The sequence below is a fragment of the Numida meleagris genome, chromosome 6 (genome assembly GCF_002078875.1).
Source record: "Numida meleagris isolate 19003 breed g44 Domestic line chromosome 6, NumMel1.0, whole genome shotgun sequence".
NCBI classification, from domain to species: domain Eukaryota; kingdom Metazoa; phylum Chordata; class Aves; order Galliformes; family Numididae; genus Numida; species Numida meleagris.
Genome location: NC_034414.1, coordinates 17,762,686 through 17,778,244, shown reverse-complemented (window position 1 = coordinate 17,778,244; position 15,559 = coordinate 17,762,686). Strand labels below are relative to the sequence as shown.

At 44.6% G+C, this 15,559-nt stretch overlaps 1 protein-coding gene and 1 long non-coding RNA gene across 3 annotated transcripts; one reads left to right on the top strand and one right to left on the bottom strand.

The window, feature by feature from the left end:
- Window positions 42–3,117, top strand: FGF4 (fibroblast growth factor 4). The gene is made up of 3 exons (XM_021402826.1): window positions 42–464; window positions 1,298–1,401; window positions 2,935–3,117. The coding sequence occupies exons 1-3, from the start codon at window positions 161–163 to the stop codon at window positions 3,109–3,111; spliced, it is 585 nt and encodes a 194-aa protein (XP_021258501.1). The 5' UTR covers window positions 42–160; the 3' UTR covers window positions 3,112–3,117.
- LOC110401572 lies at window positions 572–13,849 on the bottom strand. Of its 2 annotated transcripts, none has more exons than XR_002440434.1 (4): window positions 13,693–13,849; window positions 4,959–5,008; window positions 1,523–1,616; window positions 572–1,315 (listed from the first exon to the last, which is right to left on the bottom strand). It is a non-coding gene; the product is annotated as an uncharacterized LOC110401572 (long non-coding RNA). The 2 variants fall into 2 exon arrangements; XR_002440435.1 differs by having other exon boundaries at window positions 4,959–5,005.

Here is a 15,559-nt window from a genome sequence, read left to right as displayed (position 1 = left end):
TGTTTGCTCTTTTGATGGTTTTTTTCGTGTGTGTGTTTTGTTTTAATTCCCCCCCCACCCCCCGCGCCCGCTTTGACCTCACTATAAGGTGGGAGCTGGGGGCCGAGCGCCTTTTCGGAGCGACCGGCCGCCGGCCCGTGGCTGCGCGCCGCTAGCCGGGATGCCTCTCCCCGCGGCGCTGCTGCCGGCGCTGCTCCTGGGGCTGCTGTGGCCGGGGGCGGTGCGCGGCCGGCCGCCCCCGGGCCGACTCCCCGCCGGGCCCCGCCAGCGACGCTGGGACGCGGCACTCTTCGCCCGCTCCGTGGCGCGTCTCCCGGCCGAGCGCCGCGACGCCGCCCGCGACGGCGACTACCTCCTGGGCATCAAGCGGCTGCGGCGCCTCTACTGCAACGTGGGCATCGGCTTCCACATCCAGGTTCTGCCCGACGGCCGCATCGATGGGATCCACAGCGAGAACCGATACAGTAAGCCGGCGCCGACCCCCACAGCCGAGCAGGTGAGCCGCTCCGCACCCGCGGAACCGCTTCTCTGACGGTTCTGCGGGCGCGGAGCGGCTCACACGACCCGGCGAGCGGTGTGAGTTAACGGGAGGGTGGGTATAGGGCAGACCTCTCACCTCCTAGAAGTGTCCACCCGCGCCTGGCAGCGCGGAGCTCCCCGCGCCGGCTGCCCCGAGGGCGTCCTGCGCCCGGGGGAAACGGGACGGCGGCGGAGCTCATAGAGCGCTCCATGCGGCCGCCCCGCGGGTCGCGCCGCCCAGCGCCGCGCTGTCCCCTCGCAGCCAGCAGGCATCAGGTGTACGGGCTGCCTGAACATCTGGAGGGTCCTCGGACCCGTGGGCCGCCCACTTTGAGTAGGAGCTGGGAAGAACTCAGTCAGGGCCCCGCTCTCCCCCAGACTTGAAAAGCATCTGCTAGAGATTTAACCTCGTGGCCCCATGACTCTGATATCCAACTGAAACAATAAGATCCAAGGGGGGGAATATAAGCTGCATGATGACAAATGTTTCGTACGCCCCTAGCACACTCTTGCTTATTTTAACCTTGGCTACATAGGAAGATGCCTGGGGGCAATGTAAAAATAGATACTTAGCTAAAAGAAGAGAGGTCCCAGCATGGTGCATGGGGCAGCACGTGAAGCACGAGGCTGGGGTTCTGTGGCCACCCACAGCAGTGCTGGGGCATGGTGATCCATGCCACACTGGGGTTGGGAACCTCTGGCTGAGTGCAGAACTGACATCACGCGCCCTCTCCGGGCACAATCCTTTGTCCCCCTGATTCTTGTGTCTCTTCTATAGGCCTGCTGGAAATCTCCCCTGTGGAAAGAGGAGTGGTGAGCATATTTGGTGTGAGAAGTGGACTCTTCGTGGCCATGAATAGCAAAGGCAAACTCTATGGATCTGTAAGTAGCCACCAGCTGCTTGCCTGGGGAGGGGATCATGGTGGCCTGCAGTGAGAGGTGTACATGGCACTGGAAGCCAGGGCCCCACAAATGGTGTGATGAATCAGTGCCTGTCACGTACCTATTGATCGCTCTTTGTTAATGGTCTTGATTGGAGAGCTCCCATGAGAGATTGGCATCTTCACGGTCCAGGCTCATAATTTAAGAAGGCAGATCTATTAGGATACAATACAAATCTTCTTTTACATTTAGTCTTTAGAAAAAATAAAGGCATGTTTTAAAGCACACTGGGTGGACAGTAACAGTACATGTCTTAACCCATGTTGAGCTGTCCTTCTGCTTTTGAGTTCACCCGTATATAACTTACGCTGATTAGCATCATTTCAACCCCATGTTCTTGGGTTTCCTTCCCTACCCGTGGCTTTTCTATTTCATGTCTCTCAGGTATGTTTTGAAGAAACGTGGGCTGAGAAAGGGCCAAATTATGTCAAAGTTAACTAGGGCATTTCCATATGAATGAGGACTTGAATTATCCAGAACAATTTTCTATGGCATCAGTCCTATCACAGAGGATTTTGACTTACATGAAAGCCAGGCATGACTAGTCATCAAAATGCAAGATCTCCCTTTGTGCCATGCCTAAAGGAGACAATATGCTGCTTTGGTGTCCTGGATAAAGCAATTTTCAATGTAGCATTCAGCCCGGCAAGCTGAAACCTATCTTACAAAACTATCAGCTTTTGCCCAATAAAAAGAGATGACTTCATTTGTTACTCTCCATATGACACACCTGTAACACCTGTCCTTCTTTGTACTTGCATGTGTAACCTCTTTACTAGAAGTGTGCCTTCTGGCAGCTCTGTCTTCCTGACCCATTAACACAGGTAAATCCAAACCCTTCCTTCAATTTTAAAACTCAAGATGCAGAAAATACTGTCCACTCTGAGTGTCTTTAAAATACCCCTTTCCCTTCAAACAACACGAGAAAGCGCTAATGTTCAGATTTTTCTGAAGCCTCTCAGGGAATTGACTGCTGGTAGGACAACCACTGCTTTGCGAACCAAGTAAGCTTATCAGTGGGCCTGTGCATTCTGACATGGGGACATGAGCACTGGTTACAACTCATAACTCATTGCCCCGGTGTCTGACAGTTTCTTTTCCCCTTTTCATTCATGGGAAAAACTCATCAGCCAACCTAGATGATAAGCAGGGCAGCAGAATGGCTCCTGGGTCACTTCTGATGGCAATGCCCTTTGTTAAACTGGGCCTCTTTCTCTCAAGAGCACAAACAGAGCTACACAGTGTCCTTCCATCCTCCACGTGTCTGTGCCTGGCCAGGAAGCACCACCCTTAATAATTCCCTGAGTGTCATTTGAAGCTGCCTTTGGACAACCACTTCAAAAGATTACTGGGGGGGGGGGGGAAGTCAGCTGCACCTTTTCCTGCAGCACACCTACTACACCTGGTAGCAAGAATATTTCTGCACCTGATGTTTAAAATTCCTTCCCTCTCATTCTTTCCTTTTCATTTCAGACCCATTTCAATGATGAGTGCAAATTCAAAGAGATTCTCCTGCCAAACAACTACAATGCTTATGAATCCAGGATTTATCCCGGGATGTACATAGCCCTGAGCAAAAACGGAAGAACAAAGAAAGGCAATAAAGTATCTCCCACAATGACGGTGACACATTTTCTTCCTAGAATCTGAGACATCTCCCTTCCGACCTACCTCAGCACAGTGGAAGACTCAGAACACGTTTGGGAAAAAGAAACATGGTGCACTTTTACTGGAGAGTTTTATGCAAGAGTAGGTGTAAGATATTTAAATTAATTATTTAAATCTGTATATATTGCCACAAAATTTATTTATAGTTCTGATTTTTTTTTCTGAGAACAAAACAAACCTCCAGCCCTAGGTATTTCATTTCATGGTGCAACAGTAGAAGACTTCTGCTTTGTGGTTTATTTAATTCGTTTCTAAGTTATCACAGGTGTGCTGCTACTATATGTTCTAAAACCGGTGACACTCAATTCCTACATTACAACCTTTTGCACTGTTGGTGTGTTGTATAGTGTCTATTGTTGTACGTGTATTTGTTTGCTATGTTGGCTTTGTTCCCCTCTGTGTTTTCAAAACCCCCATGACTCCCAGAGAAGCTCTTGGCCTTTGAGAAGGAGCAGCACGGAGGTGCCTGGGTGGGATGCCGGCGCGGAGCCACACACAATGCCTGACCTCCTTTGTGCAGCGTTGCTATTTAATTGGAACGGTATCGGTTTACTTCGGTGCAGAAAGTGCGGTGCTGAAGAGCTGCCCCACAAATCTGTTTTTAGATCTGCCAGTGCTGAACTTTGAACTTTCCTGCAGTCAGTCTTAGAGCTGCCACGCAGGAGAGAGGTTTAAGCACCTATATAAACTCAGCAGGCTTTTTATTTTCTTTTCTATTTAGATAAACAGGAGCATCATATTTTTGCGGCCCTTAATGGACACTATGTTTAATACCGTCGCTTCACATTAGGCTAAAAAATTGTCTGCTCCTCCCCCTGCGAGTGCACTGGGACACATGCTATGATGAGAAGATTATACTTTATTCAAATCAACTTCCCTCTCATATTTGGAGGCTACACACATTTATCAAAATTTGCAAAAAAAAAAATGTATAATACTCGTAAGTTTTGAAAAGGCAAAGTCATTTACTGGTTCACTGAAATACAAGCTCCATAGAGAGAATTTAGATTGATTACAAGTAACTGAGGTTGTTTTGTACTATTTATTTTTTTTTGTGCAGTATTTGGAAGGAGAAATATGCTGCTTTTTTTTTTTTTCCTCTGTCTCATTCCCTGAAACAAGTTGATTAATTTCTACCTCACTAACTCTCAAAGCCAGCCTCCTAACAAAATCTGCATGGAAGGTACACACTTTTCTGCTTGGTCTTATAATGTTGGAGGAGGGCTTGGGGGAACAATTGCTGTAATCCGAAATCTCTATTTTTTTCCATATGTAGCCAAAAGTATTCAAGATAGAGTCGGTTGCATCCTATTTGAGCCTTGTCACGTTTGAGCTATCTTTACCCACTGATTTACTTTTAGTAAGGATAATCATGGTGAAAATATTTGCAGACAGCTGTCAGGCTGCAGTACTATATCGTCATCAAGTAACCCTATATTTTTCTTTATACATTTTGCAAGAGTAACTCATGTCTCTAACGCCATGAAGGAAAAGTCAGGTTTGATTATGGGGGAATCTTTAAAAAGATCCGTTTTTCCTTTGTTCTTTCTTTCTCCTCTTTAAGTGATACATCATGTTTGTGGTGTCGATTCGTTAAGTTATAACCAGGACTAACCACAATGTTTAATGAATTAGAGGATGTTTACAGATCATCTTCCAACCTAAACTAGCCATTTCTGACTACATGCAAGTCTCAAGGCCGTGGGTAATTTGAGTTCAGCTATTTTTTCCTTTTACATTCCTACAAGAAAGTATTTGTTCTATTGGAATCGTATAGACTTACCTCTATTCTCTGCTTACACATGACCTTGAAGACAAAATCTACTTACCAAAGTTCAGTGAGACCAGAGCAGACCAGGACCACACCTTAAGCCAGCTGCTGCCAAAGCAAAAATACAGTTAAGAAACGGGAAGCCAAATTGGGGAGAGCACCCAAGAAATGTCATGCCTAAGGATTTTATTCTGTAACTTGGGGGATTTCTCTACTTTCTAAGTGTTCTGTATGTGAGTAATCATGTAATTATCACTGCTACCTCTGGCAACTGATGGTTTTGTTCTAAGATTCAGACAGCAAAATCACAAGGAATGTCCCTGGGAATGGTTCTTTGTCACTTTTCACGCCATCGAAATTCACAACTGAGAGCCTCACGTATGGTATGTTCAGAGGTAGTTGTTGTAACTTTGAAATATTGTGATAAAACCTAGATGACTATGTTACATGGTATGAGTTTTCACCATTTACCAGAATCTGTCTGTAGTTTTATACAGGTGCTGTTCAAGACTGTGGTGTATGTGCTGTGCACATTTAAATGCACAATAAATGATACATGTTTACAGTGTATGGCACCCTGGAATTGATTTTAACTCCTTAGAAAGGAATGCCTCCTGCAGTGAAAAATTAAAAACTGCTATTTCACTTTCCCAAAGACGAGGAAGTATTTGCACCTCTGCCAGATACTTCATGAATGACAATCTGGATTTCTTACTCAGCTAAAGTTCACCCTGGCGAGGTTGGAAGTTGTCCAGGAAAGCCCAGCTTGGTAAGCTCTGTAATAGATACACATGCTGGCATCTGCCATAGATTAGTATTCACACTTGTATTAATGACAACAGCTTTTCATGCAGCATCTCATATTAGTGATCAGAGGCACAAACCAGTTTTGGAGTTTATGTCGGTGGATGTTAGCCTTACACACAAAACCAGATTGCCTTTTCCTTGGCTTTAGCAAGTGCTGCTGTCTCTCTTGCTGTGAAGAAAGATTACGCACTGATGCAAGAGGTTCTAGGATTACCTGTTTGATTTAAGATAGTCTCCTTCTACTGTTACCAATTATACTCACACCTGTGCACAGAAGTACGAAGTGCTTTGTAGCGCACCTTATGGCAAGATTGCTCAACTTTTATTTATAAACACTCGTGCATATGCACCTGTACATGCACAAGCACACAGCCAAATCTTTTGGTTTTTCTCAAGGTCATCCCTTTTGTAGGACTAGGGAAGGATACATTATGGCCATGGCAATATTCAGGTTTGAACTCACACTCCTCGATGGCAAATAGAGTTTGTTCTGCTAAGGGCCCCATGACCGCAAGATACAGACTTTTTCATTTCATTTTCTGGCCCTACTTCGCACAAGAGCAATTCCTTTCTGAAGTTGCACAGGCAGCTTTTTAAAACCAGAGAAGTATAGATGCAGTATGCTTAATGCTCCTATAAGCAGAACAAGAATAAATAGGTAAAGAGACATGCAATCTTTTTTTCACAATTATTTTTGTTTGTCAACAAAGAACAAATGTAAATTTATCACTGCCAGGTCTTCCAAAATTTTAACCAAAAGTTATGGCTTTGGACAAGACTTTGTTTCAGCCTTGGGGAGACATCCAATTAGGATTTTAAGATCATTTCAGAGAGAAATCCTAAGGCTTAGCTGCCAGAAAGGTAAAAATTCAGAGTATGGCTTTGCTGGAGTACCAGCACCTCATATATAGTCCTATCCCAAAAGATGTCAGAGAGAGCTGGAGAAATGTTCTCTCTCCTCCAGCATTCGCTTTTGCTCCATTGCTAAGTCAGTTTTTCCTTCCATTGCCTTTGGAGGTAATAAAAGTAATGCATCAAAGCTGATAATCAACCTCAATGCCTCAAAAAGGGCCCTGATGCACCATGTGCTACAACATTTCTGAAATCCCCGAGAGCACTGCAGTGCTCCAGGCATTCCCAGTGCCTCTGGCATCCTCCAACAAATATTTCCCTGCACAGAGCAACTGAAAACCTTTCCTGATGCGGGATTAGCCCTGACTGTGATGGCCCAACCTGTCCTGTCAGGCAAAGAGAAGAGGAATTGTGCCAGCCCAGCCTCTGGCAGCAATCCCAGGGCAATGCAGTGCCCTGCCTGCCTGCAGAAAGGCTGCAGCAGGCTCCTCGCCCTGTCGCTTGTTTATGGGCTGGCACCTTCCACATGGCCCTGACTCCTCTGTGGCATCCTCTGAGCTGTCTGTATCTAATCTGTGCTAATAAAAATCAGCATGACAAAACACTGCCTTGTATATAAATAGCCACAGGATTCAGAGCGGTCACCGAGTTTATAGTTCCAGTTTCGGTTGTTCACACTTTACCACTTGGTTTCCACTGTAGGATATTAACTGACCATGCAAGTGGCCAATTAAAGAGAGTCTGTTAAGGGCTGAGGAGCCTTTTGATATAGGGTAGCAAGCACTTCAGCCAGGGAGTTAAAAGGAGTACCCTGAAGCACTGCAGCTCCCTTTGTATGACACAAATTATTGTTGCTTTCTACCAAATGATCTAAATAGGGATGGATGGAGTCATGAAGGACTGCAATACATCACTGTTTTTGGGTGATACAGCATATAAAAGGGAGGCACAGCACTGTTCCAGTTTCCTGCACACCAGCCACAATTTACAGACTTCAAGCAAGAAATATTACCCTGCCCTATTTGTTTTTAAATTTGTTTGCTTAAAAACAACAACAACAACAAAAAGCATCTGACTATCACGCCAAGAAGTACCTACGGTCAGTGACTTAAGGCTGAATAATCACTTAATATAAAACAATGACAATTTCTAACATCATAAATTGCATTGTACATTAAAATGACATTGGTTTGCACTGCCTATAGCACAGATTGATTTTTTTTTCCTTTTTAAGATTTTTGAGGAAAGAACATTTCAGTGTCACACTGAAGAATTGGATGTTAGTGTCAGCTCTGCCACCAGCTCACCTGCGATGCCAGCAGTGAGAAGCAAAAAATGGTCTGGCCCTTCCTTTCTGAATGCCCAAAAGGACACCACAAAGTGGTGCAAGAATGGTAAGCACCCAAAATTGAAACCAGCTGCATCTGTATGGTGTCCTGGGAAATGTCTAACACTACCAAACATGGCACTGTGAATCTTTCAGCCTGGGCAGTTTACATTACTGCACATTTTTGACACTAGTATTTCTAGTATTTCTGTGCTTCAGCTCCCAATTTCCAAGATGCCATTAAATCATGTTCAAAATATATCTTTTAGTATTATGTCAGTAAATAATTGACATCTGTGAAACACGAAAGTACTGAACTTGTGAGAGTTACAGAAAGCTCATGAGATAACAAGCAAGTATTTCCTCAGGGCATGTAATCAGTAAGCCATACACCTTCTGGTTGAGCAAAATAAAACTAGGAATGGCCGCTTGTTCAGCAAGTGGTTTGTACCAGGCAGGACTCCTAGCAAAAAAGGGTGCTGCAGGACCACACTTCAGTGGAATGTGCAAGTCTGTTTCAGTTTTTCTTAAATTTTGAGTTTTGGTTTGACCTTGGGAACCTTCTGGTGTCATTCCATGTGCGCACACACAATTATATGTTATTGTTCATCATACTGTTCCACTGTGGGTAGACAGAGGAACACTCACTCCCTCTGACTCCCCAGGCTGTGTTGACCTTTGCTATCCTTCATTCACACTACTTCATATAGGTTAAAGAAAGTGATTTAGTGATGTTTGTACCAATTTACATATTCCAGATTCAAACTGGTTGCTAATCAGGTTACCTCTGAAGTACAAATCAGATCTTTATCAGCTTAAAGGTATTTGGTAAGTGTCAAAGCCACTTGGTAAAACTCCGTGGTTTCTGGTGAGGTTTCTATTTACATCCTTTCTCATTATCTCCACAGCTACATCTGTTTGCCTCCAGTGCTTCCAAGAAAAGTGTTTGTAATGTTAGCTGGGGCCAATACAGCTGTTTAATGTCACTGGGGATGAGGGGTGCTCGTGGGAAGGAAGGGAGTAACACCTGTGGGACCAGCATCCCTTAGGCACCAGAGACCTCAACCTCCTGGGGATCTCATTAAAGCAGTTTGGAAGAAAGGTCAGCTGTACAGCTCAGTAAGCCTGGACACTCAGCCATGAGTAAAGTTTGGACCTTTTGTTCAACAAACCTCTTCCAGAAGATGTTCCACATGCCCAGAGCCCTTTCCCAGAATGGACACCACCCCACGCCAGCTCACACCCCAGCACAGCAAGTGGCCTCCACAGGAGCCAGCCCCTCCTGGCCACCTCACCCATGCACACCCATGCTGATTCCCAGCACCAATTCAGCTGCTGTCCATCTGCAAGAACCCTCCTGTCTCACAGCCTGGGAAGACCAAGCAGGTGCCCAGCTAGGCACCCTCCATCGTAAGGGCCTCACTCTGCTGAGCCTGCACATCCTCTCCTCTCCTCTCCCTCCCTGTGCCTTCACATTACCTGTGGGGTGCAGCTCCCGGTCACTCGCCTCCCATGCCAGATCTTGCTCCGATACTCACCACCAAGCACCTGGTGCTGCTGTGGGCAGGAGCCGGCCCACGATGAGTTACACATTAACTGAGGCACTTGGGCTGGTGTCTCACCCATGCTCTGTCCCCTGGCCAGTACTTTTTCAGATAATGGCTCTGATGCCAGCATGCCGTGTACTGTTACACCAGGGCGATGACCTGGGGCTGCCCACAGTGCTAGCTCCAGGAATGGCACTGCCCGTGCGGGTACACAGGTGCGGCCCACACAAAGTCTTAAGGAAGCATGGCCATAACATCAACTGCAGTTCACTGCAGCTTTGCCACAGCCCTGAGGAAAATGACCTCGGGTGTTCTTTCCCTTATTTCTGGCATTCCTGTGGCAGGCCAGGTGATTGGCACTGCCTGTCTCCAGTGACACTGTCCGTGCCTGGCCTCCTCCTCCCAGCCTGCAAAGGGCTCTGACACCTGGCTTCCCTCTGGTTTTATCATTTCACTCCCAACTCTTGCTTGATTTTCTGCTCCCGTTCGGTTTCTTTGTTGCATTACCTCTGATTGCCCTCCAGTTCTGTCTTCTTTTCTGAGTTTTGTCTTCCCCTGACTTTTTCTGTTGCTGTGTTAATGCGAGTGTGCACAGACTACCTGCTATACTCCGACCAGGGCGGATTTATTTTCTCACTGCCCTGACCACTACCTGCCCATGGTTTTCATCTTCTATATGAAGTCCAAGTCCCTTTCTAGGTGATCACAGACCTTCTCACTCACCCACGCTTCATTTCTTCCTGCACATCTCACCTCCCTCACCCCTGAGCACCTTCTTTCCAAATGCCCAGTGCTGTAGAGGGAACTGAACCAGTTTCCATCCAGCCACAGAGGTGAAAAGTTCAGCACACACTTCCCTCTGAAGAGCAAGGTGTTCCCGCCGCAGTCTGTAATGGGAGCAGAATTGGGCCATCAAGGGTCTGTTTATCAGTCAGAATTATAAAAAAAAACAGGTCCTTTGTGCTTGCTGATATGTTATCAGATGTGATTCACTGGGTCATATCTGTTTTGGCAATCGCAGCATGGGCAATTCACGGGAGTTTTTTTTAAACAAGCTTAGGATGATCAAGGAAGAGCACTTATGAATTTATAGGACTGTCTAGTTATAGCTATGACAGTCTCATGCCATGCAAAGAAGTTATGCTTCTAAAGAATAATCAAAGCAAAGAATCTTTTAGGCAGAAAAGTATCTACATAGATTGTCTCCTCTACCTCTTGTATTAAATAGCAGTCGTATTTTAAAGAACTTGAATACAGAAATGCTGCTGAAGTCAGATCTATAAACTGAAACCTAAGAAATTACACAGAAAAACAAATTCAAAGTTTCTGATCTCAAAGATCAGGAACTCTGCATCTTCTTCAAACCTTTATTCTAAAAATACTAGTCACATACAAGACAGGTGCTTACATTAATTCTTGTTTCTTTTTCTCATTTTAATATATATAGAACAGGTACTCTAGCCATAAAATATCATTTTACTTCACACTTTGGTAGATAGCTCCTGGAGTGGATATTTTAGATTAATGGCTAATAAGTAACCAAGAATGTGAATTCATGGAATCATACATTTTGTAAGATTACCCCTTAGTTTGCACCAAACTAAAGCTTCTTCAGTAAATTAATAGTTTTGGAATACATCTTAATCCAAAATGCGGACAAAAAGAACAAATGCAACCACAACAGTTAATGTGTTGAAAATCTATCAAAATACTTTGTGAGGTTAAAACTGTAGGCATTTCATTTCTGTCTGGGGCTTTTACGATTTATATGACCAAATAAAAATCACCATGGCAATGTTCACACTGGAAATCTGACCGAAAGTTCCATGCTTCTAAACATGCCTCCTATGCATACTTATGTAACCTTAGTAGATTATCATTATGATTGCATTATGACTTCTTATGACCCTGTAAGCCTCAGCCTACTCATAGTCACATGCAATCAGCAAAACTGAGAAGAAAAAAAAAGATTTGTTGAAGTATTTTGTGAATAAAGGCTGAAAAATCAACAAACGGCTCTGTGAATCTTGACCAGAGTCTCCTGGATCTTTCTGCTTTCAAGTCAAGCAAGTACAAATGAGTGACCTTGCAGAACAGGGGTAAGCTACACTATTAGTTTAAAGCTCATTACTTAAACAATTACTCTTGTTCTTCTGCAGAACAATCACAGAAAATAAATAAGGCTACTGGTGCAGGCATCAAATGAACCACACTAAATTTTAGATGAATACTCACAAAAATATTCTGCTGTAATCACCCTGTGACTCTCTCAGAAAAGCACCTGATGCACAAGCAAGGAATATACACACATCTAATGAGAAAGCTGCTTGTGTGGGTAGCCCTAGCCACCCACCTCTAGAGCCCCAGTGTCAGGTCAGAAGCGTTCCTATTCCCTCCTCCTGGCAACATAAATCTCAGGTTCCTTTCCTGGAGTTTTGGAAGAAGATGCAGTATAAATATGCATTTATTCACTGTTTACACTCTCCAAAATTAATTAAGAAAAAACGGGAGCAAATATACATCTGCTTGACAATTTATTCTGGTTCTATTCATAGGATGATCAAACACACTGTCCTTCGGTTCTGCTGAAAGCCCCACTGGCTCTACAAATGCCTGTTGGCCGCACAGGGACATGGCTGGGCACTGATCAGACAAGCTGCTGCACTTCAGAAATGTCTTTGCATGTGATCATACACAAAAATATGCCTTTATGTTGGCAGGAAGAGTGCATTAAAGAATATATTGCTGACAAAAGGAAAATGGCATGAACTGACAATTATAAATACACACGCAGACCTCAAGTGCTGTGTTCAGTTTTGGGCTGCTCATCTCAAGAAGGACATCGATACCCTGGGGCGTGTCCAGAGAAGGGCAGCGAAGCTGTGAAGTGTCTGCAACACAAGTCTGATGGCGAGCGGCTGAGGGAGCTGGAATTGTTCAGTCTGGAGAAGAGGAGGCTCAGGGGAGACCTTATCACTCTCTACAATGATATGAAAGGAGGTTGTAGCAAGGTGGGGGTCAACCTCTTCTCCCAGAGAACTGTGACAGCACAAAAGGAAATGGCCATGAGATTGATGGAGTCACCATGCTTGGATGCGCTCAGGAAGAGGGTAGATGTCACAGAGAGCGACATGGCCTGGAGCAGCTGAAGGCATAGGTCAACAGTTGGACTGGATGATCTTAGCAGCCTTTCCAGCCTTAATGGTTCTATGATTTTAGGCAGAACCAGCACGGCTTCCTTATAAGCTGTGCAGAAGGATCACAAAAAAATATCTCCACAGCTCCACAGAGTACCTTCACAGAGCAGTCTATATATGTGTGTATACATACATGAACATATATATGCATTCGTAAATATATCTCCGCTAACTATCAATATCTACTCAGTTTTGAGAAAGTTCACAGAAACACAATTTAGTTCAAAACAGTGATACTAGGGGAGAATCCTTGCAGTTATTCTGTTTGCCAAAACAATGAAGACAGTCAACGTTAATTCATTTTGTAATTTGTAGAAACACTCAAAAAAAAATATCTACGATAGAATGCTGTTTAGAAACACATAGCTTCAGGATATTTCTGTGACCTTCCCATCTATTTTCTGTAAATAAAATCTACTTGTACCTTAACGGAAATAATCAGAAAGATTTTTTTTTTTTTAATAAGTAGAGGCCCACAACAATTTTGGTGGTAAAATGAAGTGCAACAAAGAACAGCTTGTGGTACAAGTTCTCCTTTTTTCACTGCTAAGGAGATTACAAGGTTATAATTTGTAAAATAAGCATATTCCCGATAATTAAATTAAGGATATGAGCAGCATAAGCAAATAACAATCACAAGAGAGAGGGAGAGGGATGCTGAGTTTCACACATAATTTGTTTCTGGCTACTTAGCAGGGCTATGACAGACATTCACTAAGTAGAGAGCAAACATTCACTATTTAGCTCACCTACCCAGCTAACACCCATACACTTCTATTAGCAAAAGCGGCTCCTCTGGGACAGCTGGTTGTTTGATATGAAAAACTTTTCACTGAGATAGCTTTAAAAGAGCATTTGCTGCTAGGTTAAAGATGTACCCACACTGATGAAGTAAAAACCAGACAGTTTTATACTTTATACTTGTAGTATACCTCACGCTGCAGCTCTGATTCAGGTGTACCAAAGTGACTAGAAAAGTTTCACAGAACATCCTGAGTGGGAAGGGACCCACGAGGATCACCAAGTCCAGCTCCCAAGCCCACCCCAAATCCTTTCCCCTACCTTAGACCATAGCTTCATTCTTCATTGCACATCCTGCACCATTCACGCCACCCCTACTACGACATCCTGCACAGGGATGTGACAGCCACAGCCATCCAGGCTTACAGTGAAACATGAATAGAAACAGCCTTGCCTAGATTAGCCAAGACCAAAGGTTTTGAGGTAGCTGTTAGGGCTGGGCCAGTCCTAATAAGGCCCAGCCGTGCTAACAAAGTAACGACCTCCAGGCACTGTGGGGCTGAGGCTTTGGAGGCACAGCTGTGCCCCAAACTTCAGTGGCACAAAGTCAACCTGTGACAAAAAAAAAAAAAAAGCTATACACCTCAAAGGAAGGGGGGAACTTCCTTCTAGGGTTAGCCCATACCCCACTTATGCTTTTGCCTAAAATCTGCAACTTTAGCTAACTTGACAAGGAGTCAGGTGTTAATGCAATGTTGCTAAATGTCAGCTCAGGAAAAGGAGCAGCCAAAACAAAGCAGGAGGAATGCTGTGTCATGGTACAGGCTGCAAACTGGCAGTGTGCCCTGAAAATAAAAGTGATTTCACTACAGTTCAGCAGGAATGTGTTTCTGGAGAGAAGAGGGAAAGACTGATGTTTGTGGATGGGAACTGCCTTTTTGAAAACTTACCTTGCCTAAGTGCTTTCTTGTTGTCCATTTGAGCACTTCTCAGATATTAGGGAATAGTACTGGAGATTCCTTCTTTTAATATTGCAATCTTAAACATTAAAACCTGCTTATTCATGAGGTAGGCAGCTGGCACTAGGAAGGAGAGCACTCACTTGGCAAGTCAGGTCCAGCTCTCCAAATCTGACAGCATCTCGTGTGGCATTTTTGCCAAATCTGTCAAAAAGCAGTGATGGTAAATGTCATTTATGGGTAAGAGCATGTTCACTGGTTTTGAGCTGTGACACTGAGATGGTTTCCATAAACCATAAAGAGTTTTTTTGAATGATAATGGCTTTTTGGCACGCATGTGCACTGAAGCTTGAACCTCTATGTAGAAGGTCATTAAATACAATTAAACTGTGCAGTCAGTGAGACTCATGCCCAGCTGGCTCCCCTGGTTTGTGTCCCCTTTCCCACATGGCACTCAGCACTGCAGCAAAGCCTTCCCACCCTGCTCAGAGGGTCTTGAGTTGTGCTCCCACTAGCAGATGCCACCCAAGCCTGGCTGTCCCCCCTTGGCAATAAGGCAAAGTGCAGTGACAGGTGGTGTGTCCTTTGAAGGTGAGTAAAGGAAAATGAATAAACAGTCACTAAAGCAAGTCACAAGCTAACAACATACAATTTCAAGCTAGCTCAGGGAAAAGAAAAGAGTGGCGTTTGTAAGCGGCGTGCGTCCTGCTGCTCTTTTGTAAAGCCAGCTGTGAAACAGGGCTGCAGTGCCTGTTTATAGCTAGGTGCGCAGGCTTCCAGATGTATAAGTGTAAAGAACATCAAAAGGGCTAGCAGTCAAAACCATTACCTGAACACCACCTTTATGTATTTCAAAGCAAAACCAACTAAGTACTCCCTGTAATCACTATTCTGTAACCTCTCTTTAATGGATGGGGAACCAACCAGCGCAGGGTCTCTGTGTCAGTGAAATAAAGAGGCTGCTGGTCATTTCTTTCCTCCTGTGAGGCACTGCTCATGTCCCCAGCATCCCCCATGGCCCTGCTGTTTGTGTGGGAATTGAATGGGATAACATCACAGCATCAAGTGGGAAATGGCAGACTAAGCAAAGCCATCGAGAGGTATGGTGGCCAAAATCTGTGCCCATGCACTGGAAGTGATGGAAAAAGGCCAGTGCTCTGGTCTCAGGGTAAGGGGAAATGTGAGTTGATAAACCTTTCACAAGTGCATCTGGTAGTTTGCAATTTGGT

Excerpts from the sequence above, each read along its gene's own strand:
- FGF4 (XM_021402826.1), top strand. The coding sequence starts at position 161 with ATGCCTCTCCCCGCGGCGCTGCTGCCGGCGCTGCTCCTGGGGCTGCTG. Across the intron at positions 465-1,297 it reads CCACAGCGAGAACCGATACA|GCCTGCTGGAAATCTCCCCT; the intron begins GTAAGCCGGCGC and ends TCTCTTCTATAG. Across the intron at positions 1,402-2,934 it reads AAGGCAAACTCTATGGATCT|ACCCATTTCAATGATGAGTG; the intron begins GTAAGTAGCCAC and ends TTTTCATTTCAG.